This window comes from Panicum virgatum, chromosome 8N (genome assembly GCF_016808335.1).
Source record: "Panicum virgatum strain AP13 chromosome 8N, P.virgatum_v5, whole genome shotgun sequence".
Taxonomy (NCBI): Eukaryota; Viridiplantae; Streptophyta; class Magnoliopsida; order Poales; family Poaceae; genus Panicum; species Panicum virgatum.
This window is the reverse complement of record NC_053152.1, coordinates 50,336,728-50,353,652: the sequence shown is the minus strand read 5'-3', so window position 1 is coordinate 50,353,652 and position 16,925 is coordinate 50,336,728. Positions and strand designations below refer to the sequence as shown.

At 49.2% G+C, this 16,925-nt stretch overlaps 3 protein-coding genes and 1 pseudogene across 3 annotated transcripts; 3 read left to right on the top strand and 1 right to left on the bottom strand.

Moving 5' to 3' along the window:
- Positions 1-147: 147 nt before the first annotated feature.
- Positions 148-1,027, top strand: LOC120686397 (zinc finger protein ZAT11-like). The gene has a single exon (XM_039968595.1). It carries the CDS (start codon positions 187-189, stop codon positions 652-654), a length of 468 nt encoding a protein of 155 aa, XP_039824529.1. The 5' UTR covers positions 148-186; the 3' UTR covers positions 655-1,027.
- Positions 1,028-4,319: 3,292 nt separating this feature from the next.
- Positions 4,320-4,932, top strand: LOC120685231 (zinc finger protein ZAT18-like). The gene is made up of 2 exons (XM_039967040.1): positions 4,320-4,463; positions 4,509-4,932. Exons 1-2 carry the CDS (start codon positions 4,320-4,322, stop codon positions 4,842-4,844), a joined length of 480 nt encoding a protein of 159 aa, XP_039822974.1. The 3' UTR covers positions 4,845-4,932.
- Positions 4,933-7,402: 2,470 nt separating this feature from the next.
- Positions 7,403-8,795, bottom strand: LOC120685230 (GDSL esterase/lipase At5g03600-like). Its single transcript, XM_039967038.1, has 4 exons — positions 8,741-8,795; positions 8,064-8,623; positions 7,622-7,945; positions 7,403-7,579 (listed from the first exon to the last, which is right to left on the bottom strand). The coding sequence occupies exons 1-4, from the start codon at positions 8,793-8,795 to the stop codon at positions 7,403-7,405; spliced, it is 1,116 nt and encodes a 371-aa protein (XP_039822972.1).
- Positions 8,796-12,325: 3,530 nt separating this feature from the next.
- On the top strand, positions 12,326-13,232 carry LOC120685229 (annotated as a pseudogene).
- The last annotated feature ends 3,693 nt before the right edge of the window (positions 13,233-16,925 follow it).

Below are 16,925 nucleotides of genomic sequence, written 5' to 3'. Positions count from 1 at the left end.
AGAGCACAGAAGCTTCGCTCATTGTCGAATACGTCGCACGTGGCAGCAGGCGATCGCTTGACGCCTTGACTCTGGGTCCCTCGGTCGACGATCGCCTATATATAAATCCGTGGCTCTGCCTTAGCATGAAAATATTCGGTAGCACCTACGCGATCGATCAAGCACACCCTGCTGTCGTGTGTGGGCATGGCCACCACCACCGCAAGATCGTCGACGGTGGACTTGCTGCTCTACCTGTCGCTGTCGACGGCGAGCAAGGTGATCGCCAAGGCCGGCGGCGGCAGGCACCACCACCGGGCGGACCGTGCGGACGGGGCGTTCCGGTGTCGCACCTGCGGCCGCCGCTTCGCCACGTTCCAGGCGCTCGGCGGCCACCGGACCAGCCACAACCGCCCGCGGGTGCGCGCCGACGGCCTCGACCTCCTGCTCGGCGCGCGCCCCGGCAAGGGGGCCGCCGGCGACGTCCACCGCTGCAACGCGTGCGGCATGGTGTTCCCCACCGGACAGGCGCTCGGCGGCCACATGCGCCGCCACCGGACGGCGGTGTTCGATGTCGCCGACGCCGCCGTGCCGGAGACGACGACGACGACGTCGTTCAGCGGCAGCGATGATGACGAGGGCCAATTGCCTATTCAATTAATCAAGTTCATATGATGAATTGAAAGATAGATCAAATTAAGTTTGGTTTGCTGCTTTGGTGTGGTTACTAATTGCATCAGGATGATATTCAGGAAAATTACACAACTTGATCAGCCGATGCACATATATATGCGCAGCGGCGGAGCCAGGATCTAGAGCTAGGGGGCTCTCCTTTCCTTCTTCATCCTCCCTCCTCTCATTCCTTCTTCTTCCTCCTCAAAATTTTCTCCTTCCTTCTTTTTCCTCCACAAAATTTGTAGGGGAGGCTTCCATGGAAGCCAAGGTGGTAGGGGGGGCTTGAGCACCCCCCTGGCTCCGCCACTGTATATGCGTGTCACAACGATTGAATGGTTGGTTACTGTAATAAGAACTAAATAGTAGTCTAGTATATTGTTTTTTTTTCATGACGAGTTAATTGGCTATATTGCTGCAACAATGTTTGTAATGAGCTTTAACATGCCTTTTTTTATCATGGGTTATATTAGTTTATCTGGAGAATATACTAAATCACTGTGCAATTAATTTTTGTGAAATTTGGCGAATCTTATTTTTTTTCCTAATTGTCATATTGACATCATACAACTCTGCTACACAACCCATATATATCAACAACTACATCTCCGAAGTCTCAACAAAAAAGAAAAAAAACTAAAAACGAATGGAAAGGCATATATATATATATATCAAATAGGACTTCTTTTTAGCCCCTGTCACATCAAAAAAAAATCTTATTATTTTGAAATGTCAAATAAATATATTTATAAAACTTTGTTGCGCAGACGGGTGCTAATTCGTGAGACGAATCTAATGAGCCTAATTAATCCACGTTTGCTACAGTGATTCTACAGTAACCATTCGCTAATTATGGATTGGTATCAACAGTTATTTCTAACAATACTTTTAGCATTGAGTTGTCCTCCGATCCTTGCACAGTTTATTTGTTTGGTAATGTCCACTCTAAATGAATCAATGCATGCATGAGCCCTACCCAACATGTGTGTGTGTGTCTAGGTGAAGACAAATTAATTATATGCATCTATACTTGTTGAATTGAGGTTAGGATCACCAAACAAAACACCGTACCAGCATACTTTTTATATTACCGGCCCCTTCTATAAATATGTAGCCGGGCCTTCATCTTAGCTATAGATCATTGTCATGCATATAGATGCCTCATGCATACTTGGGACTTGGATCCCCACCGCCCACTTATTATATATTCTCTAGCTGAGCTCACAATATATGATAATGCTAAGTGGAATCATTGCCCACTGTCAAGCTAGATGATGTCTCCAGCTTCCTCTAAAGTTTGACGAAGTGAACTTAAACTATGATAATAATAGACCCCAACTCTAAGAGTGTGTTTGGTTGGTAGGTTGAAGGGGATCAGTACGGGTTCGAGCAAGTTGGACTTGCGTTTGGTTTGGGTTCAACCCGGATGCATGGGAATATTCCCATCAAATGTGGGTCAGATTGATTTCTCCAAATCGAGTGGATCGCTCCGACCCACTTCAACGGATCACGCTTCATTCTGCACAGGAGAGGTGAGCGGGCGTGGGCTCCAGCTGTTGGGAGGATGCGGGGTGGCTCTTGGTGCGGGCGGAGGCGCGGTAGCAGAGGACTGATGCAAGACGGAGCCCATGGAGGATCGACGCGGGATGGGTCCTTTGGAGGAGCGGCGGGTTGAGGAGGAGCAGCGTCGCGCCGCCTGTGGAGGAGTGGCACGACGAGGGGTGAGAAGGCGATGTGGTGCGACGAGTGCGCCAAAGGAGCAGCGCGGGGGTGAGGCGGAGGAGTGGCGCGGGGTAGGAGCGGCGCGCTATGAAACACAATTGTGATGTATTCAAGGGAATGGAATAATAAATGATAAATAAAGTAAACTAATAAAATTTACCTTACTGCTGTTTTCCAAATTTATTTTTTTTCTTCTCGTAAAAAGTAACTATCCTTTTGTGGCCTTGTTCCCAGAACACGATTAAAACTTATTGTGAGTATGACGAATATGTACGATTATTATTAAAACCTTCTAATTTGACTGTGCTTTTGAACGCAGCAGCTAGCACAAGCACACACCACACACCCATAGAGCTAGTCATACCGATCGACCTCCAGCGTGCACGAAGCTAGACCTACAAACTGCACGCGTACATTACGCGTGTCTACGGAGATTGAAAAAGTCATCACTTTGCTAGCTACTCCGATCCACAAGTCGTGGCGATGGGCACACACTGCAGTTATCAGTATTGTGGCTCACAATGCAAGCAAGAGCCGATGAAGCCAGTGAAGAATTTATGTACTTATTTGGTTGTTGCAAATAAAGGAAGGAAACAGAACAGGTGATGAGTTTCCTGGAAACTTCAATGGTATCAGTGAACAACGGTGACAGCAGCATGCATGTGTACTTGAGCTAGCTCTCGATCCATACAAGTTTCTGAGAAACTTCCTAGGTAGGTCATAATGGATATGTTTGCCAGCGTCATCGTACAGATACCCACCTTTGTTCCCCGATGACTGCTATAGCTAGCTTGACCTCCGTGCGAAACTAGCTAGGGCCGCGTTTGGTTTTTAATGGAAATTTTTCGCGCACGTTTTTCGAGAAGAGAATCTCGTATACATGGAGTACTAAATGAAGTCTATTTGCAAAATCTTTTTAGGGACGGGGTGTAACTTTTCGAGATGAATCTAATGACGGTAATTAATTGATGATTTGCTACAGTGATGCTACAGTACCATTCTCTAATCGCGCAGTCAAAAGCCTCATTAGATTCGTCTCGCGATTTACACGAGGGGTTGTGGAGGTGGTTTTGTAATTAGACTTCATTTGATACTCTAAATTAGTGGTCAAAAATGGAAAAAAAATTCCATGAAATCCAACCAAACACGGCCTAGGTCTTAAGCAAGCTATATGGGATGCACTCTTGCATTAGCGGATGCGATCACATTTATTATTCCCCTATCTTAATCTTTTGTTTGGGGTCTTGATACGGATCGACATCACCTACGTGGTGCTGGTGGTTCTTTTTGTTTTTTCAAGCATTCTTTTCATACTATAAACTAGTACAGTATGTCTTAATTTTACATGCATGTCTTTTCACCTCTGGTTAACAGTTAGTTACCTTAATTGCTATACACACGAAGTAATTAGGTCTTTCAGTTCTTTTCTTGAATTTTTTTCTTATGCGTGACGAATAACAATTAAAAGGTAGCTAGCTGCTAGGTATCAACTAACAGGTCCTTTTTTTTCTTATGCATGACGAATTGAAAAAATATATATGAATTATTCAAAGACGTGTTTGTACAAGTCCAGCGCGTTCTGATCGGCCTGTACGTCATTTCTTAGCATGAACACGCGTGGATCGATATGATCTAGGTGGACAGCATTGCTTGCACGCAGGTTTCTCAATCAGTTTCGATCGATCCAGGTGATCCATCAGGGCAGCTAGCACTTGGTTTCTAGGACTTGAATCCGACACGGACACGGCAAAAGAACCACACGCACCGCGTGCCCGTGTGAAACGAATTGTTGGCACTCTCCTTTCGTGCCACGTACGCATGTACATCATCGATCGTCTCATGTAAGCTAGTAGTAGAACCTACTATATATACAAGTATTCATCTGCTGCATCACGCATCCAAGTCCAGATAATTTCCAGCAATTAATAACTAGCAGCCCAGCAGACATGGAGCATTCCTGTAACGATCTCGTCCTCCATGTTCATGGCGGAGAAGAAGAAGAAGAGCAGTACGGCCACCGATCGCCGGCGTGCCTCGACGCCGCCGCCGCGGCCTTCCTCTCCCTGTCCGGCGGCTCGTCCTCCGAGGAAGCAGCAGCAGCGGGCGCAGGCACGGCGTCGCCGCCGCGCGACTAGCGTCGCCGGCGAGGGCGGGAGCGGTTCGAGTGCCGGACGTGCGGGCGGCAGTTCGCGACGTTCCAGGCGCTCGGCGGCCACCGGACGAGCCACCTCCGGCGGCGCCCGACGGCGGCGGCGAAGCGCCACCGGCCCAACAAGCCCGTGGCGGCCCACGCGTGCGGCACGTGTGGGCTGGGCTTCTCGACGGGGCAGGCTCTTGGAGGCCACATGAGGCGGCACCGCCGGCCCAGTAACAGCTGTATGGATTCTGATGACGTGGACCTTACGCAGATGATCGTGTACGAGAGGCCTCGTTCGTCCTCCTCGTTGCAGCTGCTCCACCTCTTCGTCTAGACTAGATCATCATCCTCTCTACAAGTCTTCTTCTTTTTCCATTCAGTGTGTATTGTTGTGATGATGAGCAAAGCATTTAGAAACTAAACAAATGTATGTTTCCAAATACTATTGCCGCATACATACATATATATATATATATATATATATATATATATATATATATATATATATATACACACACACACACACACACACACACTATATTGTAAAGTTTGAACTAATTAACACAAATTTATTATTTAGAAATACACGAGTTTGATGTGTTGTCAACCGATCCGAATTCCGATCGAGCTAGCTACAACTACAACAGGTAACAATGTATAAAACACAAGGAAAGGTTAGGATCGTAACCATTGCAGATCGATCATGCCAAGCCGGGCTCATCCTCTCGAGCGATGACGACGAGACCAACCTCGCCGTGGCTCATCCTCGACCGCTTCGTCCGGTGCAGCAGCTGGCCATGGTGGCCGGACAACGGCGCCGACGAGGACGCCGCCGCGGACTCCCATGACTGCACCGGCAGGCCCATCCGCGCCTCCCTCAACGTCGCCGACCCTCCGGCGGCGTCCCGCCTCTACATCATCTGGCCAGCAGCTGGCCGGCCGTCGATCCCGGGCATGATGAAGCCCGCCGCCATCGCCGCGCACGGCAGCTGCATCCTGTTCAGGGCCTACGCGCCCTTCACGGATCCCGCCCCCGACCCCGGCTTCTTCCCAGTCGACTACTTCGTCTACTCGGCCTCCTCCCCCTCCTCCACCTCCTCGCCGCCGTCGCTGACGCGGCTCCCGCCCTGCTTCATCGGCGTCGACGCCAAGCGCGACGACTGGTACTTCCAGCCCTACCGGCGCCAGCGGCAGCGCGTGATGCTGGACCGCGGCATGGGCGTCCTCCGTCGGGTATCGCTAATTTACGGTTGACCGTAGGGAGCGGCTCCCTACGGTCGATCTCCCGACCGTTTGTTTTTTTTTCCATTTTTAGTAATTTTTTTGTCGTTTTCCGATTTTGGAAAAAAAATTGTAAGAGAAATTTTGGAGAGAGAAAATTTTTTGACGAAAAATTTTGGAGACCAAAAAAAATTTCAAGAAAAAAAAATTGGAGAGCAAAAAAAATTCAAGAAATTTTTGTATCATTAAAAAAATATTCATCCAAAAAAATCAAAGTGATTCAAAAAAAAATTGTAGAAAAATTTTTGAAAAAAAAAACTGGATCTGGCGCGGCGGCGGGCGGCGCCGCCTCCTCCCCACCCCGCCGCCTCCCCTCCACGCCGCTGCCCCAGCGCCGCGCCTCCCGTCCCTGCCGCCGCCACGCCACGCCACCCCTCACCTCCTTGCCGCCGGATTGCGCGCCTCCCCTCCCCGCCGCCGGCCATGGAGCAGAGGGGCCCGCCGCGCCTCCCCTCCCCCGCCGCCGGCCACGGAGCAGAGGGGCCCCGCCTCTCCTCCCCCGCCGCCGGCCATGGAGCAGAGAAAAAAGGGAGGGGGAGGAGGACAGCTGGCCATGGAGCAGAGGAAGGGAGGGAGAGAGAGGAAGGGGGAGGCAGAGGGAAGGGATGGGGAGGAGGACGACCGGCCATGGAAGAGAGGAAAGGGATGGGGAGGAGGACGGACGGCCAGCGCCGGGCGGCTCGCCTGGATCCAGATCCAGAATGAGAAAAGAGAAAAAATGGATAGAGGAGGAAGGGAGCAGGTGGGGAAGGGAATCACGTGGTGGGTCATGTCGACTGTAACTTTCGTTGCGTGCGGTCATCCGGAAACTCAGCGTTGCGTCCTCCGCCACGGCGAGGACGGCGAGTTCACCGTCGCGGATCTCACGCAGCGCGACTACCACGACGTCGAGCTCTGCGTGCTCCACCACGCGCCGCCCCGCCGTGGTGGTTCTGGCGCCGGCGGCGATCACCCGTCGTGGAGCTTCAGGCTGCTGCGGATCCCTCCCGCCATGGAAGCGGCGGGCCTGGACCTCTCCTCCTTCAACTCCGACGCCGTCGTCCCCGTCGCCGGCCGCTTCCTGGCCTGGGTCGACTACTACCAGGGCATGCTGCTCGCCGACGTCCTCCATGAGAACGCCGCCGAGCTCCGGTTCGTCCCCATGCCCGCGGAGGCCCTGCTGTCTGAGCGCGGGTACTACGTCGAAGAAGCCGTGGACCCGGCTAGGTGCGTCGGCGTCACACAGCCGCTGGCGTCGTCAAGCTCGTGTGCATGATCACCCCTGATCATCGTTCTCCTGCTGCGTTCACCATAGCGACGTGGACTCTGGCCGACATCGACGGAGGCGTATGGGACAAGGATGACACCACCACCATGGAGGACAGCCAGTTCTTCGACCTCTGTGGCGTTACCGATGCCAAGATCAGTGGGAAGCCACCATGTTTTCCGATGGTGAGCTTGGTTGATCCAGACGTCGTGTGCTTCTTGCAGGAGGAGCAGCATAATGGCGTTGTGTGGAAAAACTATCTAGCTAGCTATAATGCTATATCGATCGATCGCCTCTTCGTCCATTACATTATTATAATTCCTAGCTTCCACGCATGCATGCAAGGATGATGGATCCATCAAACATCAAAAGTGCTCGAGGTTTGAGATGCCGAGGAACGCCATGATGGGCCCCTGGAGCAGCTGCATGACGGCCCTCCACCCAGCCTGCGTCGGGTGCACGACGTCCCAGAAGAAGTACTCCTCCGGGTGGTCGCACAGCGTGTAGCCGTCGTCGAGGCCGCAGTAGCCACCGCCGCCGCCGCCGCCCTCGGCGTCCTCGTCGTCGCCGCCGGCGATGACGGCCTCGCAGCAGGGGCGGAGGCGCTCCGTGAGGCGCGGCGCCAGCGCCGAGCCCGGCTTGGGCGCCACCAGGTCCGTCATGATGCTGTTCACGTCCAGCAGCAGCACGTCGTCGTCCTCGCCGGCCAGCCGGTCCCGGAGCGCCGCGTTGTGCCGGTCGGCGAAGGCGTTGCCGCCGTCGTCGCAGGAGCTGTAGTTGTGCAGCCGCGACAGCCACGGCGAGCACCCGAAGGGCGGCACCGTGTTCACCAGCACCTTGCTCACGCCCAGGTCCAGCAGCCGCCACGCCGCGCTCCCGATCTCCTCAACCACCTTCGTCACCAGCTCCTGCAGATGCATATATATCATATTTCTTATATAGATGAGATAGATGTTATATATATGTATATATAGAGATATATAGGTAGCTAGAAATCATATATATCAAGTATCTAGTAGTACGTACGTCGTCGTTGGTGGAATTCGAGTAGTCGTTGCCGGAGTAGGCGACGAGCGCCACCGACCCCTTCAAGTCGCGGTCGTCGACGACGCCGGCCTTGATGAGGCTGGCGAGCTGCTGGACCTGCTTGCCGAGCCGGGGCACGCCGGAGGGCACGTCCAAGACGCCGGAGTCGCCGAAGGCGAAGTTCATGCCGGCGGGGTCCATGACGTCGTCCCACTCGTCGCCGAGGTAGGCCGGCGGCGATGCGCGGTGGCCGATGATCTTGGCGAGGAAGTCCGACTGCACGAGGCCGTCGGAGAAGCGGCCGGTGGGCTTCCGGCCGTGGGCCGCGTCCGACATGCCGAACGGGTAGCGCCACGAGCGGGAGGCCGCGCCCAGGCTCGGGTCCGAGGCCACGTTGCCGTTGTCGGCGAAGTCGTCGCCGAACACGAACAGCTTGGGCCGAGGGTCGGCCGCGGTGGGGCGGCCGTGGTGGCGGCGGTGGCGGCCGTGGTCGTGGCGGTGCCGCCGGGATGGCGACACATCGCCGCCGGCCGCCGGTCGGCTCGACTCCGCCACTCGGCCTGCAAATGCAACAATCCAAACCATCCATCACCAGCACGCATGCATTTGCTGCAGGCAGGAATGCTAATGACTGACAATAATCTAATAGCAAGGCTGACTGCTAGTAGCTTAATTACCATTGAGCAGGAGGAAGAGGACGACGAAGCAGAGGGCGAAAAGCTTCATCGTCATGGTCGTACAGGAGTAGTGGAAGGAACGAAGAGAGAGATGGAATGATGGATGGATGGGAAACAAGAGGGCTTGGCTATTGTATTTATAGGGCTTCATCATCAGTAGGGTAAACTGCTTTCGTCGGTGGCTGCAACAGAATAGCTCAGATCCGAGATCCAAACAAACCATCACTCAGGAGGAAATCCGAACAGTTTTTGTTACGGATCGGAGGAAATCAATCCATCCGAACAGTATTTTGTTACGGGGAGAATCAATCCAGTGCGATGATTTTTCTGTTGGTCATCAGAAGGCCTACCACAACTACTTCTTCCCCATCCCCTCTTTCTCCGTGTCCTGCAGCTGCAGTACCTCCTAATCGAAAATTTAGTGAGATGTCCATTGCTTAAGCTAGGATATATGGCATCACAAGCATCTAGCGAGGAATGAAATGTATTTTTTCCTTGAAAAACTAAAATAGTGTACATGTATGTGATGCTAGTTAAATATTGTTACAGTATTTTATATATTTGAGCCATCACGTTTGCAGCTAATAACTAGCTTGTAATTATGTTCTGCGTGAATCAAATAGATTGTGGTGATGTACCACTTATACAGTAACCTATCGTTATATTAGGAGGAATTTCTTATATATGTGCCATTCAAAAAAAAAATTGCAATCCATATTTGCCAACAATATCTCCATGAAGCATGGGCCCCACATATATATCACTAACATGTAAAATTAGGTTTCTAAAAAACATGTAAAATAAGTGATTGTGCCAAATGGCAATGATAGGAAAAAAGTGTAAAAAATATGGGCGGTCCTGGAACTTGTCTACAGGTGTCATCTAGCTAGGTCCCTAAACTCTTGCAATGTATTTTTAGATCCTAAACTTGTCTAGAGGTATCATTCAGGTCCCTAAACACTCAAGATGCATCTTCAGGTCCTCAAAATTGTCTCAATGTACATTTCGGTCCCTAAACTCTCAAGGTGAATTTTCATATCCATGAAAATTGCCATTAATTAATTGTATTCAAAATGAAGTATTTATTAAACTATATTCTCGGTCAATTCATTTAGAAATCTTACGTTGAGACCATTTTAATTCTGAATTAGCTATTTATTAATCATACATCATGGGTTAATTTAGATCATTTGATATCAACGGTGGATATTATAGTTTTCTCGTTTAACATGGAGATATCAATGCTAATCGTGAATATTTTCTACTAAATATTTACATTTTGCATACGCTTTGTATAAATTTATTAAGATGATTTGTTCCCATTCTCAGTAAAAATCAAAATAACAATTTTACTGAATTTAAAGTAGCAAAAGAATTTTTTATTAACTTAAAGTAGCAAAAAGAAAAAATATTTATATTAAATTAACAGTAGCATCTTGAGAGTTTAGGGATCTGCATGATACCACGGGAAAAGTTCATGGATCTAAAAATGCATTTTGAGAGATTAGGAACCTATGTGACACCTTGAAACAAGTTTAGGGATCTGAAAAAATACATTTTAAGAGTTGACCTAGATAACACACTAGAACAAATTTAGGGACCATTGATGTACTTTTAGTATAGACGGTGGATTGGAGAATTCCAAAGAATTTTTCTATAAATAAATATAAACATTGAATTTCCTGGATCCCAAGCGCAGAACAAGAAGAAGAAGAAGGGTCCACAGGAACTTCTTTGATGGTGCCTCATGGTGCCTCATCATTTATCCCCAGCGCGATCTCCACTTACTTGGCCTAGGATGCAATCAAAAGCATGCTATTTAATTTATTTTACAAAATTAAATGTATCTATATGATGATAGCTTAATTATATTGAACAGCTTATAACTATATATATGCTGGAACATCATTTTTTTTTTGTTTTGCACCAGCATCATATGTATACTCCCTCCATCCAAACTATTGCATTGGTCACTTTAGGTTTGTTGTATGTCAAACTTGTCTAACTTTGACTAAGTTTATAAAAACAAATACCAACAGGAGCTAGGTGGGCCGATTATTTTTTATAAAGACGTGATAGAGGTTACACCGTTTACTAATGAATTCTGCGTTGTATATCAAGAAGACGTTCAGCTTCCTCCTCGAGCTTAATGCATATATGTCCACACACACATGGTTATTTTTGTGTTGACTTGCTGTTTGAGTCTAGAGAAGAAGATGTGGTCAACACACACACACACACACACACACACACACACACACACACACACACACACACACACACACACACACACACACACACACACACACACACACACACACACACACACACACACACATATATATATGTGCTCACATGATTATCTATTTCACCAACCAGACAACCGAAGACGCAGTGAAAGTTCGCAGGTAGTCCAACACGCTTAACTGCCAGTTGTTCATACTTAGACTTGTAGTCTGCTGAAGTAGTAAACAGTGGGTAACTTCTATTTTCTGAGGACGACCAAACTTGCCCTTTGGCAATATATATATATATATATATATATATATATATATATATATATATATATATATATATATATATAGTATTAAAAAAACTATGGGAAAATTTCAACAACTGGGATAATAATGAGATTCGGAAAAGGATTGTGCGGAACATTCCGTAATACCCCCGTTTGAAGCATATGCATGTATGTGAATAATTGTGAAGTTTAATTGTTAGATGCTAGAAACCACGTCATCATGTCCATATCTAAGGTCCAATTGTTTGGTACAAAGTCCATGGACTTCTGGTCATAATAATAAGCATGTGTTACCCGCAAAAAAAATAATAATAAGCATGTGTATAGCTAACATAACAGTACCAAGCCAAAAGATATATGGGATCTTATATACGTTTATTAATGGGTTATTGACATAATATTTCTATATTAGAGATTTATAGATACTTGGCGTAGTAAGGCGTGGCTGACGCCACACATACGCTCGGATCGCACGCCTGGATCTTACGTAAGAAAGAACAAGTGGCACTACGTAAGCACAGCTAAATCCATTATATATTGTCGAAAAAAAACTCAGAAACTCACCATGTGGCTCTAGCAATATTGGATATCCAGCTTGACCTTGACCTTGACCTTGACCCCAAAGTCTACAAAGCTAGCTTCTCCAATTCGATAGCCTGCTTGCTTGATTGTTCTGTTCATCAAGGCTTGCTTAACAGCTGCTGCTGCTTGGTGAGTACTACATTATCACGTACGGTGACCATCCATGGGCGACGGCGTGGCCACAGCAAGAAACGAGCCGGCGGCGAGCACGGCGAAGACGAACCGCCTCCTCCTGCTGCTCTCGCTGTCTCTCTCAAGGAAAAATTTCTCGGCGAGAATTTTCTGAGAAAACCGAAAATCCTGTTTCTCGGCGGGGTCCGGTTTTTTTACTTATCGCCCGAAATTTTCGGCCTTTTTGAATCTCCACCCAAACCAAATTGGTGCAGCCAAATATCAGGCCATCCCGCTGCCTCCTAACACTAAATCTTATTCATATTCCATTCCCCATCTCTCTCCGTCCCTCCACGACTTCATAGGAAGCCATGGCGATAGCGGTGGCCATATTAAACAGACTGTTTGTTGTGGCAAGAAAGTCATATTTATATGCATTGTTGTATCTTGTTTATACTATTAGATTGTTTGGAAATAATCTAGGTTACTTCCTGCATAAATTGAGAATTTTTTTCTAAATTTCATCCGAAATCAAAATGGCAAATCCGATAATTTTCCGAGAAATCCGATAAACGTATTTCTCGCTGACCTCCGGTTTTTTTTCCTTACCGGTAAGGAAAACCTTGGTCTCTCTCGCCGTCGCCGGTCAGCAAGGTGATCGCCAAGCAGGGCGGCGGCAGGCGGCTGGGGGCCGACGGCGGCGCGTTCTCCGGTGCCGCACCTGCGGCCGCCGCTTCGCCACGTTCCAGGCGCTCGGCGGCCACCGGACCAGCCACAGCCGGCCGAGGGTGCGCGCCGCTGGCCTCGACCTCCTGTCGGCACGCGGCCCGGCAAAGGCGGCGGCACCGCGACGGACACCCACTGGCGCAACGCGTGCGGCATGGTGTTCCCCACCGGACAGGCGCTCGGCGGCCACATGCGCCGGCACAGGGCGGCGGCGGCGGCGGCGGCGTTGGATGTCGCCGCGCTGGCGACGATATCGGTATCATCGGAAGAAGGTGACGACGAGAATGAATCGGGCCACTTGTCGAGTACCTTAATCCAGTTCATATGAGTCATTGACCTGCCTTGGCTCCTCCGTATTTAATTTCATCATGCATGGTGACGAGGGATGACGAGACAACCAAATTGACCTGCCTTGAGATTTGAGAACTTTCTCATGCATAGCATAGCTGGCACCAACTTCAGGTGTCGAATTGTGAAAACCGAAACATATTTTCAGTGCCTAGTTTTGTTCTATTTTAACAAGGCGTGATGGTAAACCTACAGTGCACTGTGCACTCGCAAATCCACTATTATATCCGAATTTTTTTTTGCATTCCTTTATTCACCACTTAGTGTGGAAAATATGGATAACTATTTTTTTTTCTGGAAGATGACAAGAGTTATTCTCTTCCAGAAAATAATAGTTATTCATATTTAGTCACCAACTCAACATTGCTTATATTATACATATATAGAGGGAGATATTGAAGACAAGAAGACGTTTTAATTTGGCATATCCATTTCTCCACACATCCAAATTAAGCCTCTAAAATATACTGCTAGCAAGTGGTAGAGAGCATAAGGCAGGTGAATTTCCATGAAACCTCAGAGGTTTCGATGTCCGTCACGGCACATAACTGTACATACTTGGCTGCCAAGTTCTGGGCAGCTTCCTGATGAGTGATATTAATTTTGGTAATAATGCTCGGAACAAAGGACGACGGACATACATACATACTTACACATATGTACGTACGTATTTACCTATGTATTTTAAGGGTGTTAAAGATCCTACAAATTAGCCTAGATATATAGTTTAAGGATCGGGTTAAAAAAAAGCCTAGGTTCATATTCTATATGCCCTCCAAATTATAGTTTTCCATCTGACCCAAGGCCCATGGGCTGGCCCATAGCCTAGTTTATTGGCGCTGCACGGGCATCATGCTGTCCTGGGCCAATGCCTTGGCACATGGGCTGGCTCGGTTTGGCACGAATAGACCTCAGCCCGACCAGCAGGCATGGTGGGCTGGTACGAGCACGAGAGGCAGCGAGACTTGAGAGCACGATCGGCACCCCATATGTAAATGGCGACGCCCGGCCTTCAACCCTCGCCTCATCATTCGTCTCCCTCACTCCACCCTAATATCCCCCACCCCCTCCTCCGGCCCCACTCCGCTCCCCTAACCACCTCCAGCCAAAACCCTAGCCTCGCCAGTGTAGATCCGCCTCAACTCTCACCTCCTCCGCCTCTCCTCACCCACAGTGTCCCTCTCCCTTCACGTCCCTTTGTAGCTGACAATTCGAACCCGTCGCCACTCCGCCTCACCCCCCGAACGCTCCTCAGCCAGATCCGACGCTGTTAGCCCTTCTCGTCCCTCTCCTATATGGCCGGCGATGGGGATTGAAGAGGGGGAAGGAAGTGAAGAATGAGGGGCGACGGCACAAGCCAGCGGTGCCATGTTTGGTGGCCTCCTGCTTGTTGGCCTTCAGGGCTCCTCGACTTGCCCTCTGATCTGAGGCTCAACAGCGTGTCTGCTCGCCGTCAAATCTGCTCCCTCTCCCTTGCTTTGCTTGTTCTATTGCATTATCTCCCTTTTTCTCTTTACTCCTCACCAATCCTTCTCTCCCTCTCGCTCTGTGATAGCGTGTGGGGTGCCAAAGGTAGCTAATTCTCGATTGAATGAGTGGTTTATAGATAGACGGGCCACGGACTGGCATGGCACAAGGGCCCGATTGTGATATCGGGCTAGTCGGCACGGATAAGAGGCCTCCATGCCATGTCTAGGCTAAGGCCTTGGCCCGTGGTACAGCCCATCCTGGCATGACAACTGTACTCGGGCTGAGTCGGGCGGGTGGCCCGAACGGCCAACTGTACTCTAGTTTAGCCCAAACGGGGCTTTATTACTTAGAGTTGTAGTAGCCAGTATGGTAAGGTTTCAAATTAAAGCTTTGGTGTTGGTGCTCGCAAGGGCCACGCTAGTTTGTGGTCGACCGTACGGAAGAGGTGCGTACGGTCGACCGTGACTTTTTTCCATTTCTAGTAAGTATTTTGTCGTTTTTTGGTGAAAAAAATAGAAAAAAAATTCAAGAAAATTTTTGAGCAGAAGCAAATTTTTCAAGGGAAATTGGAGAGCAGAAATTTTTTCCAAAGAAAAAAAATTAGAGAGCAGAAATTTTTTTCAATGAAAAATTAAGGGGAGGGACCCTTCAAGAAACAATTTGAAAAAATGTACAGAATAATTAAAAAATCAAGAGAAAATTTACAAAAAAGAAAACAATTTACATAAAAAATAAAAAATCTCAGAGAGGCAGCGGCGGATCCGCGCTGCCCCGTCGTCCTCCTCGCCGGCGGGGGAGCACGCGGCCCAGGGAGGCGGTGGCCGCACCCAGGTAGCGCGGGTCCTGCCGCCGGACCTCCCGGCTGCCATGGAGGAGATCGAGGAAGGGGAGAGAGGAATGGGGAGGAGCGGTCAGATCCAGATGGGGAAAAGAAAAAAAAATGAAGGGGAAAGGAGAGGAGTGGGGAGGCGGAGAGAAAGTGGGTGCACGTGAATCGACCGCTGGGAGAAAGTTACGGTCGAGTGTAGATTCAGCATTGGGCGTTCGCAATAACCAATGGAGCCGACAGCTGACTTCTCCTTCAGTAGTCTTCCATCGTCTCCTCCGCCGTCCTCCCTTCTATATACTCCCTCTATTCTCTATTGATAGTCCTATTTTACCTTGACATAATGACCAAGGAAAAACAACCTTGCTTATCATCAAATTAATGTAACACAAGGTTTTTTTGCTAGTCCTCCAATGTCTTTGCTAGAAACTCCTTGTTACTGGTGCTATTTATTGCCATGGTCCTTATCAATAGCAAATAGCACTATCATTTGTGAATATTTGAGTTTTGGAAATTGGACTATCAAAAGAGAATGGAGGGAGTATATAGCATATACCTTCCGCCTGCTCGCATATCGTCTTCAATTCTCAGCCGAGTAAGGGCAGTCCCAATGGTATATTTATGATGGTTTCTATGTCTATTAATTATTCTGACAACTCAGCTTTTTGCTGATGTAGCATAGGAATTAAAGAAGAGAGAGCGTAAAATGAAGAAACGATTTCTTGAGGAAGGAACGGTGTCGACTCTCGCACCGATGCACGAAGAAACGAGGCGAACCCGTTGGGGGAGACTCGAGTGAGTCGAGCGGCTTCCGTGCGGATCCTGTGCGCCGCTGATAGACGCTCGCTCGCGCGCTCACCTATCAGTTCTTGCGTCCGATTTCCCTCGCTGCCTGGGCGCATCGCGACGGCGCGGAGAATCGACCGGCGTGCGGCGCGCGCTCGTCCAACCCTCTGATTTGGTCCTGCTACACCGCCAGAGAGAAGAAAGATGGAATAGCTAGATCGGCACCACCGCCGCCGCACGCCGCTCGCCCATGGCTATGCTGTAGCCCAGAGCTCCCGTCCGTGTTAGCGACCCCCACCAGCTTGTGCTGTAGAATCGGGCTCGGGGGCGCGGCGCTCTGCCCCGCGCCGCTACTCCCAGGCGGACAAGCGCTTCCTCCTTCAGGGGCCTCCCGCCCAGCAGCTGCTTGTGCCTCTGCAGGGGCGAGGGGCCGGCCTCCCCTGCCCAAGCTAGCCGGCGTCAGTGGTTGTTCTGCTTGCTGAAGTGTGAGAGAGATAGGAGGGAGAGAAGTACTAGAAGACGGGACGAGAGAGAGTGACGCAGCTGGATGCTGGCTTGTCATTCATTTGTTTGCCATCCAGCTACTACCGGCCGAGTACCCCGAGTTCAACAGCAGAAATTTTGCTGTTTGTTTGCCATGCTACTGTAAAAATAGTTGCCACAGTTGATCTAACTGATTTTTGTGCTGCATTTAAGTTACCTTGTGTATGTACACTATTATAGAAATCATGGGTTGGGAAGAATAGATTCTTGGTACAATATCCTATATTGTAGAAACTAGTATGGTTTTTTTCATTAGGACTGCCCTAAGGAAC